Here is a 19975-nt window from a genome sequence, read left to right as displayed (position 1 = left end):
GTAGCATTAAAATAAAGAAATAACGAAATGGCGCTGCGTGCCTGCCGGCTGTAACTGGGCATCTGTGTGTGTGAAAATGGGATGCAAATTAAGCTGACGACATGGCAACTGAAATATGCAAATGGGCCCGGCTCATTATGCATTTCTGAAGTGCCGCTCGCTGCTTCGTTTCCCTCTGGGCCCTGAGGACTAGCAACTTGCTTAGGTAGATAATATATGCCGTTTAGGGTCTGCCCCCCGCCGGTCGCCCCTTGGTTCTCAGGTTTGTCCTGATGTTAGATTATATTCTAGACAAGGCTGCAGATTTGGGGGGGAACGCCCAAACACAAGTCTGGCATGACCAGGGGAGTTTGCTTTTCTCAGTTTAGCGCATCGTTGGCCAAATTGGTGCACGGGATTAACTCATCTTGGAGCTCCCTGGTCGTGGCTACAGACAACTTTCTTCCTGCCTCCCAGGTTTCCTGCCTCTCCTTTTATGTTATTTCCCTTTTTAATTAGAAAAAAATTGGCGTGCTGCAAAGCCAAGTGCCACCCTCCAGCGCCATCCCGGTTTGGGTTCGAAAGAGCGGTGCTTGCGTTTCAGAGCTCAGAGCCCACCTCTGCCTTCGACTTCGATTCTTGGGCAGGTTTTCTTTCATTCTCGACATGTTTGCTTGCTGGGAAATGGGTGTTTAGTGAGCCGCCATGGTAGCCATGGCAGCCATTGTGTGAGAGCGCCTACGGTACTCTTAAGTTCCAGATGCGTCCAAACCTGCCTTCTGTTTCTGTAGGTTTCAACTGGTTCAGGACGTTCAAGTGCACATTGACAGCGGCACCCTCCCTCATGTGTCCCCCAGCAACTGGTATCGAGAGGGCCTAGTTAGCCATCATGACTAGTAGCCACTCATAGCCTTCTCCTCCGTTCCAGTAATCCAGCCTGGATCTAGCCTGTTGCCAAAGGGAGATCTGCCTTCTCTAAGTGAGACAGCAGTTGGCAAATTACCCAAAAGCCTGTAAGAAGGGGGTCGACGTTGCTTTTCTTCGGGCCCTCATTCCCCTCCACCCGGAGACGTTCAAGATGGGAACGCAGATGGAGAAGGTGGTCCAAAGAAGGGCCAACATTTTATGAGAAATAGCATGAAGCAAGGTGCAATACCAGACCGGCAGCTCTTGGGGATGGTGCCTTTGCTGAGATGTTCCAGGAGCTGGGTAGCAGCGGGTGGAGGTCCTGTGAGATGACACTCATCTCTGAGCCACGACGCCCGCCCTGGAGAATTGAGAGGGAGCTGGGGGCATCAGCAGGCCTTTATAGTGGTGGGCGGGTGGGCGGGGAAGTCTTGCAAGAGAAGAGAGTGGCAAAGTCCCCCATCTCCTGTGGACAATTAGTCCTATGTCAGCAGTGAGACTTGACTGTGGAGACCAGAAACCTCAAAAACCTGCTACTAGTCGTAAGCGCTACTAGTCGTAAGTGGTAGTGGTAGTAAATAGAGCTGCTGCTAATAAGGGCTACTAATAGGTAGAACCGCTATCAGAACCGCTCAAGAACTTACTACTTGTAGCAAGTACTGCTAGTAGTAAGTACTGCTTGTTGCTTCAATGGTACTGTCCGTAGACACCTTGCAGAGACATACAAGCAAAACAGGCCTCTGTTTTGCCATCCGAGTAGATCGGGCCGCCTGAAGCAGCTGCTGGGGTCGCAAACTGACTCCAAGGCAGGGTGGGGGAGAGACTGTACCACATGTTGGTGACCTGCCTTGAGGGTTAAGGGCACCGCAAGTCGGTCTCTGCAGCCTGAGCGCCTCTGAGTCTGGGGGTCAGGAGTTTTGCCATATATGTAATGTAGGGTGGGGGGTTAAGAATTCAAGGTGAGGTGCGGACCGGACAGTTTTGGGACGGGATGCCGTTTGTGTGTGCACACGGGTGTGGATTGCACCCCAACTGTCAAGCTTTATCGGGGGGGGGGGACACAGAGGATGCTTTGGGGGTCGTGTTGAGGGCGCCTTGTGCAGCTACGGTGCTGGGACCTTCCTCCCCGGCCCCGGCCTCTCCTCCCCGCGCTCCCTCGGCCGGCCCCCGTTTCTTTCCGCCCCCGGAAGAGTTAACCGGAGAGCTGCACCAGCGCTGCGGACTGTTTGGAATACTTTAAATGCTTTGACACTCCGGATGGCGGAGGGAGGGGGCCCGGTTTACGGCGTAATTCAGATGCAAAACTGCGCCATAAATCCGACGGGCGGGGAGGGGGGGCACCCGCCCCAGTGGCTGTGGCACCGCTGAGCATTTCATCAGCGGTACAGTACAGTATTTCTGCCATCTTTGTTTGCATTGCAGTGACTCATCAAAAGTCTGTCTTGTACCAACACTCACAGCATTCCTCTGGCACTAATCCTTACGCTCCCCCCCTCCGCCTCCCTGCCTTTCTCTCTCTCTCTCTCTCTCTCTCTCTCTCTCTTTCTCCCCCCCCCTTTCCTTTTCTCCCAAGCTCCAGTTTGAAACTGCCATTGGCTTCACACTTTCCCCCATCAAAAGGCTCTTTCATTGCAGAGAATGGCCCGCATCTTCTTAAGCCGCTTCCGGCCGGTCCATTGAGATGCTCTGTGCCTCCTCCACATCCTCCGCTGCTCCTGGTGCTGGGCAGATCTGACCCAGAGGGGAAAGCCGGGGCTCACAGCACAGGCAACCGGAGGGGCTCAGAGGCTGGGGGGCAATTCTCCCCCACCCCACCCCCAGGACGCACACTGCCAATTCCCCTGTCCCAAAGTGGTCCTTGCTGCTGCAGTTTACGCGGAGCGGATGGGGTGCCGGAGAGGGACGTGGAGGGGGGAGGATCTGTCCCTCTGGTGAAAAGCAGCGCTGTGGATTTTGCACGGTGACTAAGGTACGTCCACACGGGACGGGACGGGGGCCAAGTGGTGGTCGTGGGGTGGGGGGGAGAGGAGGGGGTGGGGGGAGGGGGCAGGGGAAAGAGCACCGTTCTTTGCCCCAAAGGTGTTGCGGACGCTAGGCAGACGCAGAAGGCCGGTTGTCTGGAATTGTGGCTTTGTAGAGCGACTGTCGTGTTTGTGTGTCTGTGTGCGTGTCATCTCTGCGTGTGCCACCATGTGTCAGTGTGTCTCTCTGTGTGTTTGCATGATTGTCCGTGTCTCTGTGTGTTTGCGTGTCTTTGTGTTTGTGTGTTTCTGTGTAAGTGGGGGGAAAAGAGAGACACGCACATACACACACACACACACACAGAACACAGTAGTCCATTGTGCAGCCACTTTCTTTTCTTTCTTTTCCCGAGCAGTCAGGGGGAAAGGGGAGGTGGTGGGTCTTTTGGATTCTCGGTAGATATTCGGCCGAACGCTCCTGCTGTCGAACTGACCCAGCGTGGATCTCTGCTGGACTCCCGGGTGTTGGTGGACTTTGTGTTTTGGCCGTGGGGCGGAGGGGTGGGGGGAAGGTTTTAATGCACATACACAGCGGCTGCCCTTTTCCGCAACTGTCTGTGTGCCCGAGAGAGGAGGAAGAGCGCTCCGTTGAAAACCCAAGGGGAGCTCTGAAGGGTTTCCTGCCTTCCTCTCTCCGTTGGCTAAAGAGGGATGCCGGTGATGCTCCTCCGAATCTCTTTCCGCTTCGACACGTTCCGCTTCGAGAGGTTTTGCCGCTTCGGCGTTGATGCATCTACCGAGCCGGGGGGGGGGGGACACGAAACCCTTGCCGTGACAGGAGGCTCCTGAAATAGTGCCCGCCTGTCCCACTGCAGTTTTGATGCAAAGTCGAGAGTTCCCGGCCCGTCTCTTCCGCCACCAGCCCTCCGATTCCTCCAAAGCCGGCCGATTTGTGCCGTGTCGTTGCGGGGAGCCGCACAGTTGTGAAGGCAACTTGGAGACTTGTGGGAAGACGGCCACCCTGCGGCGTCCTGGGGCTCCCCACCCCCACCCCCCAGAAATTATGGGATGGGGAAAACCGCTGCAGGCTCTGGCCTTCCGGCAGCTCCAATGGAAGGCGCAACTTCTGTGTTGAACTCACCGCATTTTTACGGCTTTCAATGCAGTTTCCGAGAGGCTTCCAGATGGGCCTTGCTGCATGATGGAGGCTGTAGTCCGACACATCTGGAGGCCGCTCCATTGGCTGGGGGATTCTAGGACTTGCAGTCTGACACATCTGGTGGGCGCCCTGTTGGGTACTTTAACACATCTCCCCCCCTCCCCCACGACCTTTTCCCTGAGTTTCAAGCCCCGTCAGCATTCCCACGCACCCCTCCCGAAGTGTGCTTTGCATGCTGCAGTCGTGTCTCGTGTTCGAAACTCCGTCCTCATGCCAAGATCTGGTTTGATGCCTCCTTGCCTTTTGTGAGGCTGGGTTTTTTGCCGGTTTGTTTGTACGGGCATCTCGAGACCTTCTTAGTGGCAGACCTGGTTCTGGTTCAAGGCCGGTGGAGCGGATTGGAGGCTGTGGACGGGCGCCTGCTGTAATCTGAAGCGTGCTGAACCTTCCAGCGGAACTGGAATCCGTGGCCGCATTTCCCCCGCTTTCTTTGCTACATCGCGTTTGTTACGCGCTCCATGCTCGGCGGATGAGCTGGGAGCTTTTCATTCGCATTATCTAGACGTCTTTCTCGTCTTGGGCTGGATCCAGGATCTGCTTTCCGCAAGAGGAATGCCCCTCCCCCCCGCAATTTGGGGGGGATCCCCCCAATGGACTACATATCACCCCATTCAGCAAGTCCCGCGTAGCATTTTCAGCAGGGGCCGGGGGAATCCTCTCCCATCGGAGCCATCAATCCGGTGTAAATTGGTATCCAACCCCGTGACCGAATTCTTTTTACCGAACGTCTTTAGCAACGAGGCAGGTTTGCTTCGCCCTGCAAAAAAAAAGCGGCATCGCAAAATAACCTTTTGTATTTATTTATTTGTTTGTTTGTTTGTTACATTTATATCCTCCCTGGATCCTCCCTCTTCCTCTCCCCCCCTTTTTAAAATCCTCACAACGACCCTGTGAGGTTGTTTTTCAATGTGGTACTTTAAAGATTTTATATTACATTTTGATTCTGTTTTACTTAACTGTATACATTTTAATTTTGTGAAGCCGCCTTGGGACCCAGCATTGGGCAAATGGTGGGATATAATAATAATAATAATAATAATAATAATGAGGAGGAGGAGGAGGTTGTAGTTTTTTTGAACCACGCAGAGAGCTTTGGCCAGTGGGCGGTGTAGCAATGAAATAAGTGACATGAAATGAATTCTATTTATGTTTATTTATTTACTATTACATTTATATCCCACTCTTTTCCTCTCGCAAGGAACCCAAGGTGCCTTACATGGTTACATGGTCTTTTTCCTCCCCCTTTCTGATCCTCAAAACAACCCTGTGAGGTAGGCCAGGGCGGTGTAGAGTCTTGGACTTGGACTCAGGAGATACAGGTTCGAGTCCCCCCACTCAGCCATGAAGCTCACTGGGTGACTTCAGGCCGGTCACTGAGGAGAAAAATGAGAGGCTCCTTGCAAGGGGGCGGGGGAGAGTGGGATTTAAGTGTAATAATCAAAAATAAATGCATTCTGCCCTTTCTTTGTTTCCCAGACCATGTTTACAACATGAGGAAATTGCAAGAGCAGCAAATGTAAATGAAAACACATCTAAGAGGGAAGGGATTACGTTTGATTTTAGGCACGACAAGAGGACCGTGTGAGCCGTCTTGAGCTCCTTGCAAAAGGGGGGGGGGAAGTGGGAGATGTAATAAGAAATAATTACATAAAAATAGATAAATAAATAAATTTCTATATCACCCAATGCCCTGTGGGACATTCACAAAAGCTACAAACACAGGTAATAATGACATAAAAAATTAAAACTAAAGCTAGAAACACAGGTAATAATAATGACATAAAAAATTTAAATGTTTAACAGGGAACTTTTAAAAGAAAAACATTTAAGGGTCTTTTGTGAACCACCCAGGGAATAAATAATAATAACGATAATAAAGGGTACAACCCTGTGCAGGTTTTAGACAGAGAAAAAGGCCTACAACGCCCAGCATGCTGGGAATCGTTGGCCCTTTTTTCCCTGCCGAAACGTGCGTTTTTAAACAGCTAGGAAGAAGTTTAAAAGGACCCGTGCAAAGTTGCCCAGTGTGCTTCATGGCTGAGCCAGGACTAGGACCAGAGTCTGCCGCTCCACCCACTCCACCGCGCTGCCCGTTCCAAACACCGCCGCTTCCCTCTTTTCTTTCGAGAAACCAACCTTGCTTTCTCTCTCCCCCTCCCTCTTCTCTCCCCCCACCCCGCAGATGCACCCCCCTTTGGACGCTGCCCCGCTGAAAGCGTAGCGCCCCCGCCCCTCCGAGCCATGTCTCAGATGCTGCACATCGAAATCCCCAACTTCGGGAACACCGTCTTGGGCTCCCTGAACGAGCAACGCCTCCTGGGCCTCTACTGCGATGTCTCCATCGTGGTCAAGGGCCAGGCCTTCAAGGCCCACCGGGCCGTCTTGGCCGCCAGCAGCCTCTACTTCCGGGACTTGTTCAGCGGCAACAGCAAGAGCGCCTTCGAGCTGCCGGGCTCCGTGCCGCCGGCCTGCTTCCAGCAGATCCTTTCCTTCTGCTACACCGGCAAGCTGACCATGGCGGCCAGCGAGCAGCTGGTGGTCATGTACACGGCCGGCTTCCTCCAGATCCAGCACATCGTGGAGAAAGGCACGGACTTGATGTTCAAAGTCAGCTCGCCGCACTGTGATTCCCAGACGGCCGCCATGGAGGAGCCCGGCTCGGAGCCCCAGAGCCCCTGCCACCCACTGCCGCCGGCCTCCACCCCCTACGCCCCCTCCCCTTCCATGCCCATCCCGCTGCTGACCCGGGTCAAGCACGAGAACCTGGAGCTGCCGGCGGCGGCGGGGCTGCCCACCAAGCGGTCGCTGGAGGGGGGCTTCCGGGACGCGGCTGGGGGCAGCTCCTCGTCCTCCTCCTCTGGCGGGGCGCCCCTCAAGCTCTCCCGCGTCTCCTACTACGGGGTGCCCAGCCTGGCCACGCTCATCCCAAGCCTTTCGCAGGCCCAGTACTCCCAAGGGGAGCGAACCAGCCCGGGCGGCAGCAGCATCCCCACCACCGACAGCCCCACGTCCTACCACAACGAAGAGGAAGACGAGGACGACGAAGCCTACGACACCATGGCCGAAGAGCAGTACGGGCAGATGTACATCAAGTCCACCGGCGGCTATGCAGGTAACCATTCCCCGCCCCCTAACCTCTAGTTCCTGACTTCCTCTGCTTTAGAATGCTTAGGGGACCGTAAAACGTTAGCGGTGGGTATTTGCAAGCTTTTGAGTTTCACAGAATATTATTTGTTCTTGGCTGCCTCTGCTGTACATCTAATAGGTGTTTGCAAGCTTTTGAATCACACAGAGCAATGTTTCCCAAGATGATATTTGTTTCTGGTTGCTCTGCTTTAGATTTAGGTCTTTGCAAACTTTTGAGTCACACAGGATTATCTTTGCCCGGCTGGCATTTGTTTTTGGCTTCCTTTGTTTTTCATTTCGGTGTTTGCAAGCGTCTGAGTCACAAAGAGCAACATTTCCTAGGATGATGCTTCTTTCTGGTTGCTCTGCTTTAAATTTGAGGTTTTGCAAGCTTTTGAGTCACACAGAATGTTCTTTGCAGGGCCAATTTTTGTCTTCAGCCTCCTGCTTTAAATTTCCACAGGACCATGAAAAGTGAGTGGCGGGTTTTGCCACGCTTTTGAATTACACAGAACAATCTTTGTCAAGCAGGTACTCATTTTCCTGTGTTTGCAGGAAAGCTGCATCTCAGAGGGAAAACAGCCCTGGTCTTTCCTGGTTCATCTTCGTGTCTGATATTCCTGAGAGATGCTGGCAGGCAACGTAAGGTAGACAGCACTGGCCTGTGGGGAGGCATTTTTCACCCAGTCTGGTGTAAGAGGTCCCGTTGTTGTTGATGATGGTGTTGTCAACGTTGCGGTCGCTTTCAGACGGGAAAAACTAAATGAATTTTGCATTTGCTGAAGGCTGATTTGGTAGAAGGGATGCATGTTAAATACGTTAAGGTGCTTTGATCGGTGGGCAGGATGCGTCCCTGCCTTTCTGGTGAAGCAAGAATAAGGGTTGTTTTGTCTTCTGTGAATCTTTAGTAGGTGAATGGGTGGGCAGAGGTTGGTTCTTTCAATGAGAATTTCTCATTCCATGGGGTAGAATGCATGGCATTTCTTTTGGCGCCCTGGCAAAAGGCAAGAGAATCTTAATTTTTGTGGCTTGTTGACGATGCATATTGATTTGTTCAATGAGGGGTTGCATTTTCATGGCACCCTCAACATTCAGGATAATTGTATGGGTTGATTTCCTTGATTCCAACCAGATCTAAAAACATTGGTGGCATTCACACACACTGCTAAGCCGTGGTTAATGTTCACACAGATCCTGAGCATGTACAAATTCACCCAGATACTGATCTGGGCATGTACATGTTTCATCCATCCCAAAGGAAATTTGAACTATGTGTGAGTTGCATTTGCACATAATGCTAAGCCATGGTTTATTTTAACCATGGTTTGTTTCTTTAGTCACAATTTGTCTTGCAGACAAGCAAACCAACCCCAACTTGTTCTCCCTGTTTATGGTTTCTTTCTCAGTTCAGTGCAGTTTCATTTTCAGGCTGCTTTTGTGAGGAGCCTCTGCTTCAGGCCATGTGGCAGCACCAACAAGCCACGATTAAGCCACGGTTCTAGCTTCAGGCATCACGACAAGCCAGGGTTTAAACAAACCAGACTTCATATGTCAACAACAAATCACGACTCCTATTTGTGGTTTGTAGCAGGGGGAACAAGCCATGGTTTGTTTGCGGGGATGGGTTCAGACACAAAGACAAGCCAGATTTCAAGAAACCACAACCTGGCATAGCATTATGTGTGGACCAGGATATTATCTTGCTGCCTCTAACAGCAACAGCCCTTGGGAGCTGCAGCAAAATAAAAGAAGAGTTCCATTAGAAATGTGTCCCAACTCTGTCTCAAAACTTCTCTGTTTCTTTCTCTCCATAATTATTCAAGAGAGATATCCCCAAATGACTTCACTGGTTTCCATTCTAAGCTTATGTCCAGTTTTTTAGCTGTCTGTTCTTGCCCTGCAACTGTTTTTTTAACCTAAAATAGCTCTTTTCCATGGCAAGAGGCATTGCGTTATCCAGTCTGATATATTTATAGCATGCTCTCATATCCCCTTGGTGCAAAAGGTCCAATATTTTACTTATTTACTCATTTAAAACATTTATACCCTGATCTTCCACCTTGCAAAAGATGTTTAACACATCTACACTCCATAAAGTCATTGCAACATTACGAAAACAAGCAAAGGCAGCCGTTTTGGCCACAAGTAAAAAAAAAAAAAAAAAAGCCCAAAAGCTAAAATCCATTGGAATAATCGAATGAACCCAATTCCTTGTAAAATTTAACAAAAATCATAACATACAAACGCCAGGTGTCACCTAGTGACTGAAGATGTTACTGCAAGCTTCAAGCACATAGACACATTTAAATGAATTAACATGAATCAATGCATTAAAAAACAACAGCACCAAAATAACCCCACGGTGCACTCCCCTAGACACCCCCGAGAAGGCGTGCCAAGTTTCAGGTCTCTGGCTTTCACAGCCTTGGTGCTACAGTGCCTTCGGAGGGACGGACGGACAGACACACATCCTCTTTTACTATGAGAGATGACGTCAAAGAATGACGCACGTAGAAAACATTTGTGCCTTTTACCTTTGGGGAACAGAGACCAGAGATGACGTGATCGATACAAGTTCTCTCTTTCTCACAAACACACACACACAACGCAGCAGGTATGTCTCTCTCACGTGCCCAGAGGCACTCCTGCCCCTGCCTGCATGAGTGCGGGATAATTCCATGTGCTCTGCGCATGGTTCGCTATCTCCCGTATATCTCTTAATTATTTCTTCCTTGCCCTGTAGGACCCATTCTCAAGGTGGCGGCCGGGGGTGGGAGGGGGAGAGAGGGGGGCGGATCCATTATGAAACAATTCATCACTTTGTTCATTGAAACTAGAGGAGACGGCATTTTCTAAACAGACCCATTAAGAAAAGTCGGACACTGCCCTGTTCTTCACTGTCTTTTGAGGCCAGGGAGTCCACGGCTTTGTGTGGAAACGAGGGCCGTGGTGGGGTTTTTTTGGTGTGTGTGTGTGGGGGGGGGGGGGTTGAGTACAGAAATTGATACCCGTGTCCGAATTCAAGTAGCGTTAGAAGCCTGCAATCTGCCCTGAGATTTCTTCAGTCGTGTTCACCTTGCCCTTCAGCACAAGCAGATTCAAGAAGCCCTGTGGCGCCGACAGGCACATCAATGCGTTGGCAGCACAAAACCCCAACATGGTTTTCCGTTACAGCGGCATCCTAATGATATGCATTTGGGTTTTGGGGTTTCTTTAAGCAGGGATGTTTTTCTGCCTCTCGTTGCTTAAGCGAGACTTCATGTGCGATAAGAACAGCAACTCCTCTCGTCGCTGGTACCCGGAGACGAGGGAGCGAGTTCTGAATCAAACCTAGGCAAAGGGCTCCTCTGGGGGAGGCGCTGCCCGTCCTCACGGACCTTTTGCAAAGACGAGCCCCGAAGGGTTGCAAATTTGGCAAATGGTCCGTCTGCAGATGGGCATGCAAAACATCCCTGGGTCAAATCTCAACATGGCTAGTGCAGGCAGGGGGAAACCTCTGCTTGGAAGCTGGGAGAACCATCACCGGGCAGTGGAGACCTTCCTCAGGGATAATCTACTGGCCTCCTTACTTTTTATCTCCCTCCCTCCCTCTCTCTCTCTCTCTCTCTCTCTCTCTCTCATTCTGTCTTCCTTTCTCTCTCTTTCTCTTATTATCTCTCATTCTTTGTCTCACTATTTCTGTCTTCCTCTCTCTCTCATTCTTTCTGTCTTCCTCTCTTATTCTTTCTGTCTTCCTTTCTCTCTCTCTCGTGCGCTCTTTCTTTCTTTCTTTCTTTCTTTCTTTCTTTCTTTCTTTGACCCTCTCTCTCTCATCCTCTCTTTCTGGACTAGAGATGCCTTTGATTTGATTCACCAGGGTGCTTCTTCTTCTGGCCTTTGTTTGCAGCATTTCCCATGTATGTTGCGCACTGAAAATTCCTCTGAACATGGGCCATTCGATCAGAAATAGCCCCATAATTCAGCCAACAACTGGCTGGGTACGTTGGGAGTTGTAGTCCAAGAATCTGGAGCGCACCAGGTGGGGCAAGAAAGCTGCCATGAAGGTTTGCCAAACTGAAGACCTCTGTAACATGGTGGTGGTGTGCATCTGGAATAGGCAGCATAGACGGCTTTAGGAAGCGGGTGTTGAACCTCTTTCTGCCTGAGGGCCAAATTCCATTCCGGGGAAGCTCTAGAGGGCCACCTTCTAGTGGTGGGAGGGGCCAAAGGCAAAAAGGGCGTGGCCAAAAATACCAGCATAATTTAGCTTGAAGTTCTCACTTCCACTAAGTATCTAGACCTTAGGAGAGGCATTTCATCGTTTTAGAACGGGTGTGGAGTAAATGAACCCTCAAATGATTGGAAGAAAGGGGTGTGTCCAGTGGAAGGGGGCGTGACCTGCTTTAATGCTCCTCCTCCTTGCTGTCGTTCCTTCCCAAAGTGCCTCAGGAGAAGCCGGAGCAGGTGCCATTAGAGAGCCGTTCCTGTGTCCTCATCCGGCGCGATTTAGTGGCCCTCCCTGCGAGTCTTATCAGCCAGATCGGATACCGGTGCCATCCCAAGCTCTACTCGGAAGGCGATCCTGGAGAAAAACTTGAACTCGTTGCAGGTAATGCAACAATCGCACACTTTTTCATGGCTGTGATTTGGGTTTGCAAGCCACCTTCTGCTCTGGAATAGTCTCTTATTTTATATCGCTGGAGTGTGTCTGGTTGTCAAATTAGCACTCTGGATGCAGGTTTTCCCCTGTGGCTGTGAACAAATTCCTCTTCACAATAATCTTATTTAAACATTGTATAATTACGCTATCAGGAGTTATTGATCTGGGTGGAGGGGAACCCACAATTTTATCCTTATAATTGAATTCCTCTGCCTTGCATTTCTCCTGAATAATTTGGTGCTTAAACACACACACACACACACACCCCTAATATAAAATGAGTGACAGTCAGGAATCTAGAATTGTGTTTTTATAAAACTGGTCGGACCTGAATACATTTGGTGCATGAAATGAATCTGCCCTAAAACGAACCATCCTTCCGTCTCTGTCTCTCGCGTTCCCCGAACATGTCAAGAGGGCAGGGCTCCATCTTCTTGACTCTTTACTCGTGGATTAAGGTGTCTGCAAAATGGGCTGTTGCTGGGCTGGCATTGCTGGATGTTCGGAGAACTCCGGTGGTCTCAAACACCCCTCGTTTTCCTAGCCCTGGCCAGAGAAGTTGCGGAATTCCCTCCCTTGGTTCACTCTCAGGTCACCAGAGGTAGAGGTGACCCTGCTGTGCCTTCCATGATCTCATCTCTCGGCTGCTCCGAACCGCGATTACCCGAAGCGAAAGCGGGTGCCGTTTCCTGTTTGCCAAGCTCGCTCCGGCCGTGCAGACCAGGGTGTGACTTCTTCGGCTCTCCATTGCTTTCCTTTCCAGGCTCTGGTGTTTACATCACCCGAGGGCAGCTGATGAACTGCCATCTGTGTGCAGGTGTGAAACACAAGGTTCTCCTGCGGCGCCTCCTGGCAACGTTCTTTGACAGGTAGGACACAAAGGGCTTTTCCGCCTCCGTGTTTGCTCAGCCGGCTTGGGTTCGGAGGAGGGACGGAAGACCCGCTGACCTGCCTCTGGGGAGGAGCAGCGGCGGAGCCGTTTGGCAAATCAGAGCTGACCCCAGGGTAGCCTGCTGATCTCCTCCAGACATGTCTGGTGGATCGGGGCCAGGAGGCAAGTGGGAGTGGAAGGGAGCCAAAGTGTCTCAGGCAAGGCCCCATTCCAGCAGTGGGCGGGGCCACGGGAACAGGGCGGGGCCACGGACAGAGAAAGCAAAGAGGGCTTGAGCAGATGTGTTTTGTACCAAGTGGGACATTTTCCCCACCAGGAGTTCGCTGCTGAAAGCAACAGCTTTCGGGACTGCAAAGCGCAGCTCAGATTCTTGCAGGGGGTTTAAAGATTAAAGGCCTTTGAGCACCTCTTATTGTTGATCAGCGATTGGCAGTAGCAGCAGCAGACGCTTGCGAGCCAGATGGTGGGGGTGAGGAGGGCTCCCAGGGACCCCATCCAGCACGCGGACCAGAGGTTCCCCATCCTCGCGTTACCTTGATCGGGCAGGCGGAACCTAAATCTCCCGATATTTGGGACTTCCAACTCCCAGAAGTCCCTGCCAGCACAACCAAATGGCCAGGAATTCTGGGAACTGAAGTCCGAAACACCTAGATCATCTTTAAATACCCTGCTCTTACCCTGCAAGACCCGGAGGGGGCACAGGCCTCATCGGGGCCCTGCTCGGGTCTTCCATGGAATGGGAGCCCTCCCTCCTGAAATGGGTTCTTCCTTCTTCTGCGCTTTGATCCTGGTTGCACGGAGGGGGGCTGCGTTGTTTCCCCCCAGAATGTGCTCTTGAGATTTTGCTTCCCACTTTCTCCCGGACCAGGAACACGCTGGCCAACAGCTGCGGAACGGGCATCCGGTCTTCCACCAGCGACCCCAGCAGAAAGCCCCTTGATAGCCGTGTCCTTAACGCTGTGAAACGTAAGTGAAGCGAGGAGGATTCTCCCAGTCAGACCAGGGTGGAGGCGACGAGGGGAGACGAGAGGGGTCGGAATATTTCCTTAAGGAAAATCAGAATCGAAAGACCCCTTTGAAGAAAGCGTTTAAGGACCGCCATCCTATGCACGTTTAGACAGAAATAAACCCTACAAATTTGCTGGCCGGGGAATTGCAGGACTTCTTGTCTGCCTAAACCTGCACCCCAAGTCTTAAAATCCCGTGTTTGGGCCGCACAACTCGTAGGTTTAGTCTTTTGGGAGGGCTGACTTGCTGCAAAGCGTCCGCAAAAATTTCGGAGAAGGGAGGTCTTTAAGTCATGTTTTGTTGGTTGGTTCATTCAGCCTGGAGTCTTCCTTTTTATGAGCCTCTTTTCCTCCAGCCAAAACCCCTTTCCTCCACCCACCCCCTTGGTTTATCAACATACACTTGCGATCCCTGGATCATAGAATCATAGAATAGCAGAGTTGGAAGGGGCCTACAAGGCCATCGAGTCCAACCCCCTGCTCAATGCAGGAATCCACCCTAAAGCATCCCTGACAGGTGGTTGTCCAGCTGCCTCTTGAAGGCCTCCAGTGTGGGAGAGCCCACAACCTCCCTAGGTAACTGATTCCATGGTCGTACTGCTCTAACAGTCAGGAAGTTTTTCCTGATGTCCAGCCGGAATCTGGCTTCCTTTAACTTGAGCCCGTTATTCCGTGTCCTGCACTCTGGGAGGATTCAGAAGAGATCCTGGCCCTCCTCTGTGTGACAACCTTTTAAGGATTTGAAGAGTGCTATTATGTCTCCCCTCAATCTTCTCTTCTCCAGGCTAAACATGCCCAGTTCTTCTGTCAAGCATCCCTGACAGACGGCTGTCCAGCTGCCTCTTGAATGCCTCTAGTGTGGGAGAGCCCACAACCTCCCTAGGTCATTGGTTTCATTGTCATACTGCTCTAACAGTCAGGACGTTTTTCCTGACGTTTTATTATTATTATTATTATTATTATTATTATTATTATTACTTATTTATATAGCACCATCAATGTACATGGTGCTGTACAGATAACACAGTAAATACCAAGACCTGCTCTAACAGCCAGGACGTTTCCCCCCGATGTCCAGCCGGAACCTGGCTTCCTGTCACTTGAGCCCCATAGATAGATACATCAATGGATAACACGGATGGCTACATCCTACAGCCCCATTGCACAGTTGACCCAACACCTGCACACACACACACACACACACACACACACACACACACCCAGCCGCTGCCTCTGAATGGCCTTGGCTCAAATGCCTCCCTGTCTTTTGCAGTGTATTGTCAGAATTTTGCCCCGAGCTTCAAGGAGAGCGAGATGAATGTCATCGCGGCCGACATGTGCACCAACGCCCGTCGCGTTCGCAAGCGCTGGCTTCCAAAGATCAAGTCCATGCTGCCAGAGGGGATGGAGATGTACCGCTCCGTCATGGGCTCTACCACCAACGCCGTGCCCCTGGACCCTGAGTTCCAGCCTTCCGCCGCTCAAATGTTTGAACAGCGCATCTATGCAGAGCGGAGGGGCGATTCCGGGACAATCGTGGCCCTGAGAACTAACACCGTAACTGTCGAGCAAAGCAACGGATCCGGCCCGTTGTTTGAGCCAAACGAGGAGGCCGAAGGGTCCGGGTCCGTCATCCAGGAGTCCGCCGGCCCTGAAACGATGGCTTCGGATAGCCAAAGCCCCGCGCAGCCGTTCGAAGACGGTTCCGGCTCCACCAGCCGGCCGGAAACTCCCGCGAGACGGCAGGAGGGTACCTACGGAGGGGCTTTATGAAAGGGGACGGGATGGCTTTGGCGGCGACCGACGAAGGATCTATAATACTAAAGTTGCTTGCATGCGTTATTAATAACAGAAAACAAAACAAAAAAAATGTGATCAAACCATTTACCTACTGAACTGCTACTGTTGCCTGAGAAAAATGTGATTTTTATTCTGCTTGCGTGTTAAGATTTATGAAGGAAAATATCACATTCGTTATACTGTAAGCAACTCTAGGTCTAAGGCAGCCGACGCGCAGTGAACAAACGGACCCTGGGCTCCTTCTTCTTCTTTTTTTCCTTTTTCTTTTTTTTTAAAGAAAAATAATAATTCCCGAGGTTAGTCTAGAAGATGGTAGCGTTTATTTTCGGAACGGCGGGACGATATCCCGCTCCGTCATCCCCATACTTCGCAGCTCAATACTACGCTCCCCTCCAGGGAAAGAGGACGGGAGGAACCCACCCCCGTTGGGTAAAGAGGCGCGCAGGAGTCCGGAAGGTACGAGAGACGGCGAGAGGCCGACGCAGGGTCAGCGAGGGAGGTCATGGAACAGGCTGCGCCGTATCGGCCGTTGTTCTGGGGTTTCGTTTCGTTTGCACAATTCCATCGCTTGGATCTTTTTGTGCTACTTGTGGACAAGAGGGCGTACAGCCAGGCCCAAGCCACCGGGAATATCTCGGGTCGGATTCAGGGTCCGCCCTCCATGAGAGGAAGGTCTCTGCTTGCGAAAGGTCCCTCCGCCTGATTTATGGACACACACACACCCACGCGCACCACCGCTCGCCCTGTTCCGCAGGGACCCCTGGCACTCTGGGTCCCGTTCTCATGGCTCTTGTGAGGAGGGGGAGGCGAGCGAGTCCACTTCCCTCGGCACGGTTGCTCCCGCGTGAATCTGAATCCACCCCCTCTTCTGCACGCGCACAATTGAACTCCACAGGGTGTCTTGCCCGGGCGTCCGTCCAGGCGGTAACTCAACCGGAGATGCCTTTCGTGGGCTGTGCTCAGAGCATAGATCAGGTGGTACGTCTTAAATGCCCCTCTGCCACTCTGCCACTTCGCAGGTTCATTGCTTCCCCCTCCTTCGCTGTCTGCTTTCCACCACTTCTCCGCGGTGTGCCGGGGCTTCGATTCCTCTTGCGGCCGCTTCGTTTTCCTCTCCTCCCGGTTGGCTTTGCCCTGCAGGAGCATCTCTGCTTGGGTCCTTTTGGAAGGCCGGTGTGTGTGATCCCTTCCGACACCATGCCTTCCTGCAGAAGGCTGCTCTTGGCATGACGCGGGTTGAGGGGGGCGCGTGGCACACGTTGCCGCCGAACCGGTCAGGCGCCGCCAGGATCACCGATTCTGTTCCAAAGAGTATGTACTGTCTTCCACTTGTGTGTGACCACACAAAACATTCCAAAATGACTCCCATGGAGGAAAACGTGACTTCAGGCCCGGCCCTTCGCTCCAGCCCAGGAGCCTTTCCTTATGATCACCAACATGGAATCTTCCTTTCTCACAGCGGCCGCACACTGGGGTGACCTTTTCTTTGAACTTCCCACCCCAAGGCCCCCTTCTGGGCCAGTCGCCCTTCGTTCAGATCCCATCAGCTTATATGTGAAGTTAGAACGCCCTGCCCCAACGCACATCGCTTCCCACTTGCTGCCATTGAGCCGCGTTGGCCGTTTTGATACCTCTTCCCCCAGCTTGGAGCTGAGCTTCTGTTGTAGTTTTGAGAAACACCCCCCCCCCCGCCCCCAGCATTCTGGAGAGAGGTGGCCCCTCGTCCCCCATTTCAACGTCCTTTTCGCCAATCCCCCTCAGTTTAGAGAAGTGACCATCCTTGCTGGGGATTGTACCGAGAGCATCACATTGAAGAAAGCTTATTGTAGGGACTAGCTTGGAATGCAGATATGCATTTTCTTCCGTTCTAAGGCGGTCGTCATTTCCGTGGCGGTGGTGAGGCTGCCTCTGTCCATCATCCCCAGCCAGGATGATAAATAATTCAGGCTTTGCAAGGAAATGGGTGTCCAACTAGAAGGTCTAAAAAGAAGTTGCCTGAGGATTTCAGATTCTGTCTAATCCCGGTGTTTCCGAAGGAGCGTCTGCTGATCTAGACAGCAGGGAAACACCAAGATTTTTGAATGGCGCATGCCCCCAGCTAGCTCTTCTCACCCCACTATGACTTGCGCTTTGCTCTCGGTGCCTCCTTGACTTCCACGTTTGCCATCCATTCGGCATCAACAGTAGTCTTCAAGCTAAAAGGTGCTAGTGGCGGAGAGAACTTGCCGCCTAACTCTACACCTCTTTTCTCGATTCGTGCTTTTCCCATTTCTGCGGGTAGATACCACGGTTTGTGTCCCTTTCGAAACGTGATTGCAGAGAACCGTTGTTAATGGCATTCTCGAGATACGGCGTTTGCCACTGCCGCAGGTTCTTGTAGTTCCTGAATCCCTGATTGTTTATTTTTTAAAAAAATTGCACGGTTTACAAAGCGAGGGTGGGGGAACTGAGAGAAATCTCTTTTAGTTGTAGCATAAGGCATTTTTATGCTTGGCTTCTCCCTTTTAGAGAGAGATGGTGTAAAATTTGTGACGGTAGAGGTGGTGGTGGGGAAACTGTGTGTGTGTGGGGGGCGCTTTTCCATTCTGATTGTTTGGGCCGCATCCGACAGGGAGCTCAATGGCAGCACAAACGCTCTTTTTTTGCCTGGAGCAGACTGATTCTGCCACATGCACCCAGGCCAAAGAGGAAACCTGTCCGGCCGCTTGCATGCTAGGAAGCGCTCCGGTTCTTCTCTGCGTCCGAGAGGAGCCGCATACGAAGCAGAATTTGGAAATGGTGGGTCGAGGCTAAAAGGCAGCTGGTCTGTGTGCGAACGACGGTGCAGGTTGTGGTGGGGTCTGCGTGAGCCCCCAGATGGGGGAAGCGGCGCAGGGTGGCGTGTTGTTTCTACTGACAATTTTGGGGGTGTTTGGAGCGAGTGGCCTTGTTTGGGGTGAGGTCAGAGGGCACTGCTTGCCAACAAAGTTGCGGCTCTTCTAATGCCTAAAAGGGTTTTGCTTTTTTTGCCAGAAGAGCAAAGAGGGATGACTTTCTTTGCTCTGGGATCTGCCTCGCAGCCAACCCCAAATTTCAGAATCCCATCTTTGATTTGACACCCAGACCTATTAGGAGGCCAGTATGTCCACCCTCATATCTCAGAATGTTTGACTCCATGGGCGTTGCTAAGCCTAGGATCTATTTCCCAGGGCCCCAACTGTCCATTGGTGCCATGGAAGTTTCTTTTCTTAGCTTAATTATCATAGAATCAAAGAATAGCAGAGTTGGAAGGGGCCTACAAAGCCATCGAGTCCAACCCCCTGCTCAACACAGGAATCCACCCTAAAGCATCCCTGACAGGTGGTTGTCCAGCTGCCTCTTGAAGGCCTCTAGTGTGGGAGAGCCCACCACCTCCCTAGGTCACTGGTTCCATTCCCGTACTGCTCTAACAGTCAGGAAGTTTTTCCTGCTGTCCAGCCAGAATCTGGCTTCCTGTAACTTGAGCCCGTTATTCTGTGTCCTGCACTCTGGGAGGATCGAGAAGAGATCCTGGACCACCTCTGTGTGACAACCTTTGAAGTCTTTGAAGAGTGCTATCATACAATTACTGTGTAGGGAACGATTTTCAAGGGGTGTCGCTGCTGGGGAGGGGAGGCTTGACCCTTCTCCACATGCTGGAACCCCTCCCTCAATCCTACCACCCCCTTCTATGGCATGGCAATCAAGCTCAAGGTGTGTGTGAAATCCATGGGTGTTATTGGAAGCTTTTTCCCCTAAGCTTAATTTCATGAGCTGGGGCAGTTATCCTCCAGGAAGGAGAGAGCATAGTGGGAGAAGCAACAGCGAGAGATTGCAAATTAATTATAATTGAACAGAAACTGCTGATTTAATTGAAGAATTTACTTTATTGGAGGCGATTTGGATGAGAAATTAATCTGCAAGCTTTGCCTTCTCTGAAACGTGAACAAATCCTAGTAATGATTTCTTAGGCGGTGTATAGAGGGAGAGATCAATTAGCATCTGCAAAGCGTATGCAGATTTGTATCCTGCGGGCCGGATCTTCGAAGTGCCTAGCAACGCCCCGGGTTGAGTCTGAAATTTGGTATTGGGGTCAGACACACACATACATACACCCATGTGTGAAAAATGCAGCGCGTGACTCCCTCGGAAGAAGCTCAGTTTATAGACCGGGATTTCCCCCATGGGTGCCCAGGCAGCGTCTCTGCCATCCGCTTCCCGAAAAGCGACGTCCCGACTTGGTGACTGTGCTGAGTTCGGGATGCTTTTCTCTGCTTTGCCATCCAGTTCATGAGGCGTCAGAAGGAGACCTAGCCGTTCCGTCTGCAAATACTTGAAGTTTCCTTCTTACTCATCCTATACACCCCCCTGCATGAAATTCCCCTATCCCTGATCCATGCCCCCAAATGACTAAAGCTAAAAGCATCCTTGGGAATTTCCGAAGAAGGT

At 51.5% G+C, this 19975-nt stretch overlaps 1 protein-coding gene across 2 annotated transcripts in view; it reads left to right on the top strand.

The window, feature by feature from the left end:
- NACC2 (NACC family member 2) overlaps window positions 1-15837 on the top strand; it is a 50019-nt gene extending 34182 nt beyond the window's left edge. For both annotated transcript variants that reach the window (XM_063144847.1, XM_063144848.1), the window contains exons 2-6: window positions 6248-7177; window positions 11612-11779; window positions 12594-12699; window positions 13591-13688; window positions 15003-15837. In XM_063144847.1, the coding sequence (XP_063000917.1) occupies window positions 6307-7177; window positions 11612-11779; window positions 12594-12699; window positions 13591-13688; window positions 15003-15502 (1743 nt within the window). In that variant the 5' untranslated portion in view covers window positions 6248-6306 and the 3' untranslated portion in view covers window positions 15503-15837. The remainder of the gene's footprint in view (window positions 1-6247; window positions 7178-11611; window positions 11780-12593; window positions 12700-13590; window positions 13689-15002) is intronic.
- Window positions 15838-19975: the final 4138 nt, after the last annotated feature.

This window comes from Elgaria multicarinata, chromosome 19 (assembly GCF_023053635.1).
Source record: "Elgaria multicarinata webbii isolate HBS135686 ecotype San Diego chromosome 19, rElgMul1.1.pri, whole genome shotgun sequence".
Taxonomy (NCBI): Eukaryota; Metazoa; Chordata; class Lepidosauria; order Squamata; family Anguidae; genus Elgaria; species Elgaria multicarinata.
Note: the sequence above shows the minus strand (reverse complement) of the source record. Positions and strands in the feature narration are given on the sequence as shown.